The sequence below is a fragment of the Ruditapes philippinarum genome, unplaced genomic scaffold, assembly GCF_026571515.1.
Source record: "Ruditapes philippinarum isolate M1 unplaced genomic scaffold, ASM2657151v2 ctg7559_1_1_1_1, whole genome shotgun sequence".
NCBI lineage: Eukaryota > Metazoa > Mollusca > Bivalvia > Venerida > Veneridae > Ruditapes > Ruditapes philippinarum.
Genome location: NW_026853237.1, coordinates 6,430 through 21,675, shown reverse-complemented (window position 1 = coordinate 21,675; position 15,246 = coordinate 6,430). Strand labels below are relative to the sequence as shown.

The 15,246-nt window shown below is 30.5% G+C and overlaps 1 protein-coding gene across 1 annotated transcript; it reads left to right on the top strand.

The window, feature by feature from the left end:
* Window positions 1-514: 514 nt before the first annotated feature.
* On the top strand, window positions 515-4,509 carry LOC132736202 (uncharacterized). The gene is made up of 4 exons (XM_060723299.1): window positions 515-562; window positions 1,262-1,549; window positions 2,244-2,340; window positions 2,511-4,509. Exons 1-4 carry the CDS (start codon window positions 515-517, stop codon window positions 2,600-2,602), a joined length of 525 nt encoding a protein of 174 aa, XP_060579282.1. The 3' UTR covers window positions 2,603-4,509.
* The last annotated feature ends 10,737 nt before the right edge of the window (window positions 4,510-15,246 follow it).

Here is a 15,246-nt window from a genome sequence, read left to right as displayed (position 1 = left end):
TCAATCGATATGTGTATTTGTTCCTGTGAATCCGTTTCATACTGCCATTTTATACTTTTCCAAAATTGCTTTTGCGACTTTGATAATTTAGTGATACGGTCTCCTTCATTTCGCTGAAATATTCGTTTACATTTTTTCTTTATACATGTATCTAAATAACTTCGTAATCTGTATCATTGTTGATCTCATTGAAATTTGCTTAACAACAATGTGGGTAAAAACGAGTTTAAAATATTCACTCTGATCAACGTTTATCAATGTCAGTAATACCGAAGTTTAAAGATCCGCGTGTAAACAGTTTAATTCTACGTGACTATCGCCTTGCAAACTACAAATACTTTGGTTTAGGTCATATCTAAAAATAGTAATCTGTAATCAAGTTTGAAGTTTACAGACTGATTTACTTTAATCGTTTTCATTATAATGTCATGTTGTGTTAATTGTTTATCTATTCTTATAAAGTCAATGAGAAAATCTACAAACGACAAATCGGTAAAAACTGAAATTTACAGACATGATGAAAGAAATGAAGATAAAAGACACTGTAAACGGAGTTCGAAAGGTAATTGTTTGTTTGTTTGTTTTATTTAAAACTTTATAACTTTTTACCTTTGGAATAATGTTATCGATCTGAATAACCATCGGGGCAGTTATAAATTTTATAAAGAAATATGACATAACTTGTAACACACGCTATTTTTATATATTTGACATACCGCTAGGTCTATGTTGAAACTGTCCTTTTCAGTAAATAAAAGGTGATTACTAAACACTCTATAATGTTTAGTTTCAATAATGTTTACCATTTAGTAACGACAAAAATTGTCCCTTATTGTTTAAGTTCATTGTTTAATGTTCAAATGTCTTAATACTACTATTATAGTGAACGTTAAATACCATAATCACGTATATCTATCTATCTTTGATCCGTTTAATAAATAATTGTAAGATTAAATCCTAAACAGTCATCAATTCTTTCATTATCTTAAAAATCTTTAGTCACAGTCTGAAATGAATGTATTTCATAATAAGCAAACCTATTTGTATTTCATTACTATCAATCAATACTACATGCTCAACTTTGACAATCTTCGGTGTGTGTTTGTTTTGATCGTGAAAACCTTTTGGGGAAAATAACTTTATTTCCATGTCATTGAAATCATTGAACAGATCTTTCTTTTTGTAATTTCTTTCAAGAATTTTTGAAATTTACACACCGTAATTGTGAAAGGCATCTTGTATATATTTGTCAATTTGTAAGATACCTTCACCAACTTCAGGTAATCCAAAAGGTTTAAATGATGCACAAGCTGATTCATCGAACGGGACACGAACAGTTCCTTCTGCTATAACTGGAAGTGACGCATTAAATGGGAATCGAAACGTTACGAACACTTATAATGCAATAAGTAAAGACTCATTCAAAAAGCCTGGGGCTGACGCTAAAAATTCAGCTCCACTGTCAAGTACTTGCTGTTTCCGGGAAAGAACTGAACTTTTGCATAACATAAACATGTTCGATCCTGCAACCTTGAAACATGTGCAGGCTGTAAGTACTTGTACAAATTATTCATTGTTTTAACTGTAGAATAAACAAAGCGACTTTTCATAAGTTTAGAAATATACTTACAATTACAATATTTGTACTAGTGTAAGATCATTTTATAAATTTACAGTTTTACAGTTTTACAATATAAAGTTTACAACTATAGCTGAATTTTTAAATTTATATAATTTCTGTACCTGTCAAGTGCATCGGGTTTTGACTTCTGACTCCTGGAAAATAAAATATTTCCTTGTGAATCAGATAGGAATTTTTAAGTTCAAACCATGGTCATTAAGTACTTGTGAGTTGCCGTCAATATGCCACGTTTTTTTCTGAAATAAGGAAACAAATATACACTTTGATGGCCGGAAATAAACGGATGTGATATCTTGTAAGGTTTAAGGTGCTTTTAGAAACATTGAAATATTTAGCAGTATTTCAATTTTGGTACTTGTGTCATAATTATTAGCTAATTAATATGAATATTTTAAAATAACATGGCGGTATTTAAAATGATAAATCAAGCGTTATATCTAAGTCTTAGAATATAAGTAGTAGACAAACAATGTAAAAAGATTTGTTGAAATATAAAATTTAGATTGTTAAATGTATCTTTGTCAGATACAATAAATATACATGCTTCTTAATATTGTTAATCATTGATATATCCGTCCTTAATTTTAGCATTTTCTTTCAGCCCGTCACACAGGAGAAAATTACTCCTGTACCGATTGCAATTATTTGCTGGAAAAATGGAATTCATCCGTCCGATCCGCTTGCAGCAAAGTTCAGAGGTCAGTATTGTTTTGTAGGTTTTATATCTGTAGGCCTTATTACAAAAGTGTGATGCAACTTCATATACTGATTTCTTCTTATATTGTCATAGAATGATGAGAGAAAAAACAATATGTTGTTTCATAAATTTATTTTATGTTTTAAAAGACAACATATAATTATTTTACAGATGATAATGCAAGATATATTGCTGCTGATGATGAAGAAGATGTTGGCGATGACGACGATGATGACGATGATGATGATGAGTGGGATGACTAGGTCAATTTAAATTTGCTGTTCAGTTTTAATGATATATTTGCTTGCCACAAAGAAACAAAACCACAGAGGAGACCTAACAGTGTAAAAGCGAACAAACTACATTATTTTTATAATGACAATACGGTCCAGAACTTGAATTCTATACACTGTATATTCTGAATTGTGTAGGTTTGAACTGCATTAATGATACATTTACCGAGGACAATTTGGTTATGACAAATCGTACCTAATTGGGGTCATAGCTCCTTTTATAGGCTGGAGTAATCGCAACTTCCTACTTTTGGTATATCACCCAGGTTACTGTAAGACATGATATAAATTTACTTAGTTACTTATTAGTTATGATATGGTTTAAACTACATGTTCATTCTTCACACCCTCCTCTCTGTAAATCTAATGTATGAATAATCTTTTTTGGATGTATATGGTATATTTTCGTTTTCTTAAGGTTTATTTATCATGTTTGCGCCGTTGAATTGATATGATGATAACATTTTTATAGACGACCTTATTGTCTTTTAATTGGTTTAAAGGTAACCGAGACTCTGGAAATAGAAAACCCTTAAAAATGTTTTTAAAAAAGTATTGCATTAAATATGATAACTAAGAATATTTTAGATAATGAATTCAAAAGGTACAATTGTTTTAATCATATCTAGACTTCTTGTGTACATGCCTGTTTATAACACTTTCATCCAGAGGTTATAGAGGATATTTAAGTTTTCCGATAAATACAGGATTTATTTTCATCGAGTGATATGGAAATAAATATTTCATGAGTGGCAGTAGCCACGAGTGAAATATGATAATTTTCATACTAAAAGATGAAAATAAATCCTATATTTATAGAAAAAACTTCATTTTTCTATTTATGATATACATTTTCTTTTCTGATAGATTTCCCCTTAATTTTTTGAAATTTTTGTATTGGCTGAATTTAGAAGAAAGTAATCCTGCAAGACACAAGTGAAAATACGGAAAATATGTTTCACTGCAGTGAAAAATAATTTTTTTTCAGTAAAAATACGGAAAATTGAAATACGCATTTTGTTTTATCGATATTTTTCAATATTTCATTTATAAGTATATAATAAACAAGGTATATTTCCCTCTTCCGTAAGACTGGAGAAATGAAGTATGGAAGGGAAGATAAGGTTTATTCATTGATAACTCTTTAACTGTAAGGGCTTCAATATCAGAATCGAAAACTTCTGAAATCGTCGCTGTGACATTCAAAAACTGTTGTACTGACCATTCTTTTAATTTCGAAGGAAAATAGAAATAAACGGAACTTCTTTTACCGGAAGAAGACAGAGGCGATGATGAGGTACGTAATATTGGTCGAGGTTCTCTCAGAAATTATCTATACGTTTAAGGGGAGAAATCTTCTATATTGTATGTTTACCAGTCTCCCTATGTTTATCTATGCCTCAATGACAAGAATAAATTTATATGATCATGTTGAAATTCTAAGTTTAAGTTTTAAACTAATCAACCACAGACCTAAAATTATCATCTTCAACTTGTTAAAACACTACACGTAAAAATGTTCGCCATTGATGAAACTCGTAGATTTTTTTTCCAACCGGATCAATCCTTTAGCAGAAGAAAGGAATTCACCAGTTCGATCCGTTCAGAGATCAGCGTTGACTATATATTTGTTTCCGAATTTTAAAAATCTTCATTTAAGAAATTATAAGAATTTTGTAAGGGTTACTTTTCATATTTTCTTTGAGTGAAAATACATGAGATATATAAACATCTTGTTGTCGTTTTGATAAGTTAGATGACAAGCTTGATTAATGTAAACATTAGACTGCAAAAAGGTAATGGTACATTTAAAGAAATATAGCACTTTATAACTATACAAAGGAGAATGTGTTTTATATATATATATATATATATATATATATATATATATATATATATATATATATATATATATATATATATATATATATATATATATATATATATATATTATACAAATATGGACATTTTAGCTGGTGAATACGATGTGATATGTACTGAAAAAATTAATATTGACCGAGGCGATAGCCGAGGTCAATATTAATTTTTTCAGTACATATCACATCATATTCACCAGCTAAAAAGTCCATATCTGTTTTATTATATAATCTATAAATAGCTTTTATATGGCTTAAATTGACTAGATGTAAAACACTCTTTTTAGGATTTCTTACATAAAACTGACAAATGATAACAAAAAATCTACTATAGTATACATGTATTTTACCTCGCGTAGTATATAATACAGGTTAAAACACAGTATGTAAACACTCAAATATAACAAAGTAAATTACTGTTTAATGCATTATAAACACTCAATTATAACAGAGTTAATTACTGTTAAATGCATTATAAACTCAAATGTTCCAAAGTTAATTACTGTTAAATGCATTATAAACACTCAAATGTTACAAAGTTAATTACTGTTAAATGCATTATTTCCCATTGATGATGTTGTAGTTAATTGTGACATTAGCATTTGTACCAGTAATGACTGGAAATGGTAGGAATCTAAACTTCAAATTCGAGCTGAAATTCATAACAGAACTTTGCTGCTGATTCACAAATGTGTTTGGTACTGGCATATCCCTAAGAATATCATCAAATGGATCAGCGACATTATCAAATTCTTGTAATACTTTATCAAACTGAGAGTTTGTTAATGGATCCAAGGTCGAAGTTGTAAGATCCAGATGATCTCTCTCACTCTGTTTATAATCACTTACAGCACCATCATTGTCTAATGTAACAGTTTTAGAATTTTCACAGATTGAGTCAGACACAGTTAATCCGACACTTTTACTGAGAGTGTGAGACATTGCTTTCTTGGTATTGTGATCAGTGTATCCTGTATAAGTTTTTAAACTAGATTCAGCTTTATGCCCTGTGACAGTCATAATGTGCCTTGTAGGAATATGTGCACCATCTAAAATATGTACTGCAGTGGCCCTCAAACTATGGTTTGTGTAAGAATGTGATAGTTCTGCTTTTTTGCTCAGATAAGCCATCATCCCACCAAGTTTGTTATGACCTAATGGCTGTAAACTGAAGTAAAAGCCATCTTTAGTGGGCATCTTTAATGGTCTTGGAAAAAGATAGTTGCATCCAGGTGGCAATAACCTTTTGTACTGTATAAATGTTCTGACTGGACATTTCTCATCATAGCCTGGAAATACAAAAAAATAGCACATATATTTACTTTATTTTATTTTGACAAAAGGAATGCAGTTATATGTTAACATTATATATATATATATCATGTACTATAACACCATGAGTTTTACTTTTTAAATAAATTTTTATATATCCTCTGTATATAGATTGTTAATTTCTCCCAAAATGTGTGTTAAATTCTTTATTTTATTTTTTATTATTCAACAGGATATAGTTACCTTTAATCTCATACATTCTTAGTTTGCTCATCTTTACGTAGGTAAATGTATCGTAAGCCATCACTGTATGTTGTCATACCAAAATCATTAACACAAAGATCACGAAGGTTTTCTCGACCTCTTCTCCCAAAGTGCAACATAATATCAACAAACACCTGTAAACATATAAAGTGATGTTATAAGACTTACATGTTTTGGGACAATTTTACAGCTTATGGGACAAATATTCATGTAAAAGGATTGTTTTTTTGTAATGTATGGAAATATACCTTTAAACAGTTACAGAGCACATGTCATAGCAATCCCAAGGTGTCAGCTAAATGTACATTTTATAAAAAAGAAAGTAAATCTGTATATGTATCTATATATATTTATGTAGTTATAAAATACCTATTTGCGTATTTTTAATTTTATAAAAAAAATATTTCTTGCTAATTATAACATTAATGAACGTATGCAGTCTAGAGCTCTACTTACTTTCTCTTGCAAATTTTCTGGGTCACTGACATCAAAGTAGCCATACAACTTCAAAAGATCCTGACGTTCTAATGGTGGGTAGTGGTCAATTCCACCAGCTCCTTGTCGTTTAAGTTCAGCGACCATGGCTTGAAACACTTGTTGTGATTTTTTGAATTCAGGTCCTTTAACAATGTCAAATTTATCCAAAAAACGGCTAATGCCATGACGAATAGCAATAAATGATGTCTTTTTATAAACTTCACCATTCTTCTGCCTAATTTCTGCAAAGAACTTGCACAAAATACTGTCGAGATCCGCCGTAGACGAGTCTTCAAAACTTTCGTTTAGTCCCTTTTCACGTAAGTACGCCCTAAATACACGAACTGCTAATTCTGTGGACTTTTTTGTGTTTTTTGAATCTTTATCCTCAATTAATTTGTGTAAATCCGAGTCAGAATAAGAAGCAAATCTACGTTTCTTGTTTTCTTTTTCCATTGCTGTCAAAAGAACGCACCGGAAACGCTTACACTTCCGGAATAAACATTCAACGGAATTTGCCGAAATAACTATCGGTATTTCCCGAAATGACAATCGATATATTCCGCGATAGAATTCCAAGACCGGAAATTGCCGAATAATAAATAGATGTTGGGTATTTCCAGAACTTCTATTTTTGGAAAAAAGCGGTGAATATACTTAGAAAATCTATTTTAGTAAAATAAAAAAACAGTGAATATACTCTGATATTCACTGGTTATTTTTTACGAAACATTACATCTTAACCAATCGGAGAAAGACATTTTAAAGCTATTTTTTGATCATATAATAAATCAAATTATTTCTCATATATTCAATTTCGTATATTAAATCAGACAGAAAACTTTATTTTCTCTCAAGGTATTACAAAATTAATACAACATGAGGATGTATGCAAATAACACAAAGTAAGCAATATATGGTTCCGGTAGAGATCTGCAATAGAAGAAAAGGACAAAAATTAGAAAAAAAACATTATTTACAATGTAAAATTTCATACGATCCATAAATATAACTGATAAATTGTCAAAAATGTTGGTATAATTATATTGACAATGAGTTTCATTTTTTTTTTAGTTTTTAGTTTCTTTAACTTATCACAAGATCTTATTTTATATTTCAAGAAAAAATGTTATGATAATACATAATAATGTAATGAAATGCATAAATCATGCATATGTTGTTGTGCATATTTGTTATGCTGTCCACTCTATAGAAACCTTCGTCGAAAATATAATGTTAATTCTTCTTTTCCATGCATTAATACATTTACTAGATTATTGTCTTCAAATAATAATAGAACTATTAGGAATATTGCCAAATTTGTTTTCTATGCTATGCGATTGAGAAATGAAAAACTTGCAATTATTGCTGCTTCTCAGGTTCTTGTATTATAACTGTATTGTATTATAGTATTTATGTTAAATGTAAATTGTATTATCTTGGCCATCCTTTTGTATATTGTAAATGGCCAAAGGTATATTGTATATGCCGATTTGCCAATAAACTGAAACTATGAAACTATGTTGATAAATGTAATAAAATAAATCATACATTTTAAGACTATACATGCATATTACAGTGAATGTAAGTAATAGAAAGTTTTGAATTTAAATTACCTTAGTCTTACTATGATCTGTGGCTTTACAAGTCATTTTTTTTAAATAAATTTTACCTTTTTAAACTTTTCTACATTTTAGTGGTTCTCGATTAATTTAAATCAATGTATGTTGACATCATCAATATTGCTCAATTCCTTCACAAAAGGACAAAAACTATCAGCTTGTATTCAAAAGCCCTTCTCGGTTTCTATTTTATAAATTGTGGAAAAAACAAAGTACATGATTTCTTCTGTTTTATCTCTCGTTGCAAAATTCGTTAAAAAAAGAACAGAAACTAGATCGAACCCGTTAAAACTCATTTTTAAATCAACGCACGTATTCTTTTCTGCTTTTGAAATATAGACCTTTTTACGACGCGGTCCGTTGCTATGAAAAATCGTCCGGAAGTAGTATTTACCCGCACATGCGCAATCAGCGTAGGGCAAAAAAGCAAAGGCTAACATAGAAATATAGAAGAAGTTCATAGACAATGCCGAGTTAGTTTAAGGTATAGGGTAGAAAATTATATAAAATAGCTTTAAACAAAAATAGAAAAGATTCTTTTATAGCTTTGTTGCCAAGATTGCCATAAAAAGGCATGGAAAAGGAAATTGTTTAAGAATTCCCCCTTACGGTGGGCCCGCTTACGGTCACGGACCTGACATTGAGAATTTTTTAAAGAAAATGTGGAATTATATCTTTTATTCAAATGGGAGTCAACTAAATTGTTGTTGAAATAAATCATAAAATAAGATAAAAGAAAGTTTATAACATATGAAATCGATGTTAATTAGCATTCTAAAGAAAGTCAGAACAGGCCCGGTGATAATGCATTTTTAGTGTTCAGTTTACCTGATTTTATCCTTTATTTGACTGTGATGCAAAACAGATAAATTTTAAGTCACATAAATATACTTTAAAAAGGTTTTTTTTTTTTCAAAATCTTTAAGGAAAGTGAAATAACACTCTTTTTATTCGGTTCTTCGTAGCACATATTAATATTTTTAATGCAAGTCACACTAATTGTCACTTCACAAATCAATAAACATTGATGAGATCGGTATATATAAAAGTTACTTAAATTACGATTTTCATAATTGTACGTGATTAACTATGTCATGGTTCTAAAACGTCCCGGTTGAATGATATTTATACAATATCTAGCTGGAAACAAACAACCACGGTCGCGTGTCAATCTGTTTGACACTTACCGCCTGGCCAATCCAAAGGAAGTGTACAATACACATTGTGTAATATTATGTAATACAGGGGTAATAAAATTTAATCTTTAACACCCTGCTGTTTAAATTTAAATTACGGATGAAAAAGTCGTCTAATGATACCTTAAACAGACGTCTTTTGTATGCGCCTTTTGACCATTGGATTATTAGTCCTGCATATTTATTATATCTGTTATAAATATCAATTGACGTTTTAAGTACTTACCGCTTTAAGTCATCCCAAAATTACTGTTTTCTGGTTGATATAACATGGAATCACGACTATTAAAGCCTTAAAGTATCATACACTGTTGTCAATTTTATTGCGCTTTTGCCCTACGCAGAATGCGCATGCGCGAAATGCAACATTGGTTGCTATGGAAGAATCGTATTGTAAAAATGTCTATATCCTAAAAATGCTTGACAAATAGTGCAACCCGTGCGAAAATGAATACATAATTCCATATACACATGTATACAATTATAAATGTCATTACAAACTGCTAATGGGATAAACAATATGCATAGATAAGTAAGCTTAAACAATGCTGCCAATGGTGTGTGAAAATAAGGTCCCAACATAAAATGCTCCCAAATGGGAGAAGATAATTTATGTTCAACGGAATGTTATATCACGATTAATAATTCTTGCACTCTTAATAAGTTTTATCCCTAAGTTTTATCCTATTTTGACAGCATTATATATAGGGTATTATCAATTGTATCAAAATCATAATGAAATGCACTAGAACAAGCTAAGGTTATCACCAATGTCTATAAAAACACTATAAATAAGAGAAATTTCATAGAGTCAATTTTAATGATGTTAGCCTCAGCTTTAGCTTTAATATCTTAAGATACATTCGTTCATTAATACCTCATTAATACTATGATGTCTTTTCAGGAGTCGAAGAATTTGTATATGTACTTCTTTGGAGGATCACAGTTTTAAAAAGAAATATACAGCTTAGGTTATTTTGACGATAAACATGATTTATAGAGAGCAATTAGCTTAAATTAACGCGTCGTCGTGTTTATTTAACCGTGTATTTTTTTATCGTTACATCTTTTCAAATATTGTTTGAATTGTTTGTTATTATATTTTATCTTATTGAATTTCGCAAGATTATTACAAAAAGTTGTACATTCAAATTAGTGTGTTAAAATCTAAAATCATAGATCTAAAATAATTAGACTTTCAAATAGTTTCAATTTGTTTGACAAAGATATGTCCTGTGCGGGTAAAACATTACTAGGATATAGTTCGTGTCTTACCGACTTTTTAAGTTGAAATGAAAAGAGGGGGAGAATCAGGATATGATTAAATACGGAATATCTCCACAATAACTTTCATTCATCGATTTAGATTTTCTAATTATTGTTCCGTTCCAAGATCTTATTAAGGTTTAGATATGGATCTGTCGTAAAGACAAGTTACTCTGATATGTAAATGATTATGTATTGTTCACGTTGACACAATCGAGACAAAATGAGAAAAAAAATAATCAATGTAAGGCGACGTTAACAGAACGCAGGCCCGACTCAACCCAGTCTCACCAGCAGGGCACCCAGAAGACAATAAACCCAAAACGGGAGAGGAGGACACAAGGGCGGATACATGAGGGGATGGGCATGTTAAGACCTGATACAAATAACAATTTTATAATGAAATGATAAGAACTTAAAGGTCTGACACTGGAAATTAAATGGAGGCGGTTGGGGATGTTAAGAGAGGAGGGGCACGTGTGTTCGTCAAATATAGCGGGATTGGCCACTAAACATTAATACTTGGTTATTTTGAAGTAATGATCATGTGTAGAACATAAAACTGTGCTGCTGTTTATCTCTTAATTAAATAGAAATTGAGCCAAATTTTACCTACATGTAGCTTATCAAACACACCCTTCCCTCCCATTTATACAGCTTATTTTAAACAACCATATATAGACTGGTGTGTCAACGTGTTTTTATTCAAGTAGGTAACACTGAATGCTTTAATAGAAATTATTGCTATCACCATTTCAGATAACATTTAAATACCCATCAGGCATTTGTCAGTTTCACGACATGCTACATATATATATATAAGTTGTTCTGTGAACAACAAATTCACGATAATAACTTATTTTTTCCAAAGGATAAACTGAGATTAACCAGTTTACGCAGCGTTCGCGTAGTGATCTTCACTGCCAGAAAGTCATAATGACCTCGTTGAAAATCGTTATAACAATCGTTGTAAAATGTTGCATTTTTTCTTTAGCACAAACATTACGTATACTTTATTCTTCTTTAAACATTCCAAATAAGAAAAATAAAAAGGAAGAAATCAGAGATTTATTCAAAATATGAACAGTTCACCAAAACTTATGAAAAGGACTGAGTTCAGATTTGTTCAACTCACTGATAATTATAGAAACCGGTTATTATAGAAATGAGCATAGACAGTTTAGTAAATCAGTATATACAAATAAATTAAATGAAACTTACAAAGAAGTTGAAGCGCATTTTAGCATTATAATTTTACTGGGCCAAAGGTTTAATTCAATAAACATATGATCTTATCAGAAGACCAAACATACTCAGGGAATTCCCCAGGATTTTTTAAGCGCTATATTTTTTTAATTAGACGGGGGTGGGTGCGGGAGGGGGTTTTGACAATTATTGAAAATTTTTACCATTTTAGGTGTCAAGATACTGCTGTGGGCTGTTTTAAAACAAATAATGAAAGCTTTTAACTTGATAAACATTTTCTTAATTTTTATTATTTACTTTTTCCATTTCCAACAATTCAAATAAATAAACAATTATATATAAACCCAAGTACACAACATGTGATCAACATTTATATGTATGTGTGTGTCCCATTTAAATGAGTATATTTCAGTTGTTTTTTCTTCATTAACATCATTAAAAGTGGGCCTGATTTCTAGGTTTGTTGTCCTTCCATGCTTTGACTGCCTTCTCAAAGTTGAAAGATTCTAATGGGGGTCCTTGAAGGGAGACGGGAAGAAGATAGTTAAGAACTTTAACAGAGAGACAATTCCTGTTTTCAGTCTTAACTCTCTTATGTCAGCTGAATCCTCGCTCACAATCTGAAATTAATAAATGAAAGTAATCATTTATGTTAACCTCATGTCTTTTATTTATATTGTTTGTTTGCTGTTAATCTTTGAAAATTTAAAACTTCCAGCCTGTTTAAACTTAACTACGTAAAAAAAATTATATTTGAAATGTTGAAAAACTTCTAGCAAAGTGGTACACATCTGCAACTGTCATTGGACATTTATTTCAAGAATGAATGAATTTAATAATAATTACCTGCAGTAAATGTTACTTTCAGAGCATACATATTGAAAAAGGCGACAATGCCTTATTCATAAGTAATATTCAAAAGATATTTTTTCACCTCTCGGTGTGATGTTAGTCATATTAATACCAAACATACAAATGTCAACTATATAATAAATAAAAAAAGTTATGATACATTGTATTTGTTAGACCTTAAAAATCACTAAGATCGAATTCTTTTGTCAACGATGTTGACGTTTTTCGCAGCTTCGCCTAAGGATTCGGTTAGATGTACGTATTAACGTGAAACCTATTAAAAGTAGTATTGATTCGTTATCAAAATTTTCAGAAAGTAAGTCGCTTTGTTTCTTCCCTTTGCCTTCATAGCTCTTAAGTGGTAGATAGTGTCTTGACATGCACTAAATATAACATAAGGCATGTTCCTTTTTCATTCATCTTGTTACTCAATTACTCATAAAGGGTTCAACTTTAGTCGCACTGTCTTTATCATGGCAATATACAAACCAAGTTTCATGAAAATATATTTTCAATCCAATTTTCACTAAACAAAAATATCCTCTACATCATTTAATATTTTTCACTTACTGAACCATATATTTATAAATATTATTTTTGTAATAGATCTAAGGTAAAAAAAATTGTTTCATTTTTCAGTAAAATGTTATCACTGAAAATGTATGTAAATCAGCTTTCTTGTTCCTATTTGTTGAAATGGAAAGATTTCGCAAGGTAGGAAGCTGCATAACCTCTCAGCAGCGAAGAAAAGAAAGTAAAACATTAGCCTATTACTATAACTTTTGGTGATTTTATTATTTTCTCGTCGAGACGAGTACCAGGATATGTAAACCCCTTTACCCGTTTAATAATTATTGTTTTTTCTGTTTTAGTTTCATATCGGAGAAGAAAACCCGTGTTACTATTGTAAGTTTTCCAGTGTGGATCTTCAAGAGTGTATCAATCACTTAGTTGTTCAGCATGGTCATCTGCAACTTAAATTAAGAACGAGAGCATTCAACGGGTCAAATCGGTCTTTAATCAAAAGATTTTGGAGTAATACCAAAATTAGAGCTGGAAACTGCAATACTTCAAAGTAGATGCAACAACATTTTCACTGGAAGTCAAATGCAATGATGAAAATATTGATACTTTAGAGGAATCTGTTCACAATCTTTCACTTGATATTGAAGTAGAGCAAATTGCTAGCCCATTTACGAAAAAGAATAAAACTTCAACACCTTTGAAACATAGTATACAGTTCCTTGCGTTGACTCGTCTCGACAAGAAGAAACTTCGTCATATAAGGAAGATAAGATTTGTTGAAGAATGGAAACTCTTCTACCAAGTTTCGTAAAGGAAATGAAAAAGAGCGGTCATTTAAAACCGTGTATGGACTTTCATAGAATGGTTAGTAATGGGAATTTCCCATTTGATGATATTGCATTCCAACTCTTTATGGATGTCTGTCGTATGTTTGCGATAATACGTCCGAATTGGCTTATGCGATGCAGTCAAACAGTTTTGGCGTATTGGATTCAGACTTTTTCATGGAAAGTGGTTGAAATTTATGAGTGGTCCAACACACTACTGTAAGAAAACTGGTTACTAAAGAATGTGAGAGGGTTTATTTCACCAGAAGAACGATCGATTAACTTTAACTTTTTAAATACCTGTTTGTTTCACCCTTATCATGATAATATAGTGTAAAATAATCTGTTACTGGAGTTAACTAGGACAAATGTTATCATTTTCAGGTACGTTCGCAACATATGAGTGACTTGACAGTAACAAAAACAATTCCTTTTTACTCGTTGAATCTATTATTAAATGAATATTTTTGTTAATATTTCAGATATTATGTCTTCATGGCTTGCACCATGATTAAAAATTATAAATAATACGTAAAAGAAAATGGTTTATTAACTTTAATATTATACAATCACTTGAGATCATTTGTAAAATATAAGGAAATCATTATAAATCAAGAAAGAAATCACAGTATGAATCACATAACATGTAAATTATAATAAAACAACAATATCAACAATATAAAAGGAAAAGTATCAATAGTTGAACTGTTCTAGAAAATGAGTACATGTATATAAGAACTTCGTTACACACTGCTTGAACCTAACTAATATCGGAATATATGACTGTTCTTAAGGACATGCATTTTGTCTAAATTTAACAATTACAAAATATAGAAACGAGTCCTTAGTAACAAAAAAGTATGTGTAATGTATAAAACAGTCGCAGGTTAATTAATTAAGAAACAGTGGTGTGTGAAACAGACTAGAACAAAACGTAGCGTTTTGACCACTTTTTTGATCACGTTTAGAACAGTTTACATTAAATATAGTTCTGTCAAATATTTATTGGAGAGAAGCTAATTAAAAGAGCAGGTTCTATTAAAATAGATTATTCTTTATTTAAAACTAGAGCTGTCCGTAAGAAAACGCGCTCGACTACTGTAAGAAAGTACTGTAAGTGTTGCAAAGACGCCGACAACCGTCGCTTGATTTTGAGTAGGATAGCTCTCTGTTTCATAAGCTGAAATCTTCAGACAATGGATAAAAATGTTACCTTGCCATAAAATTATC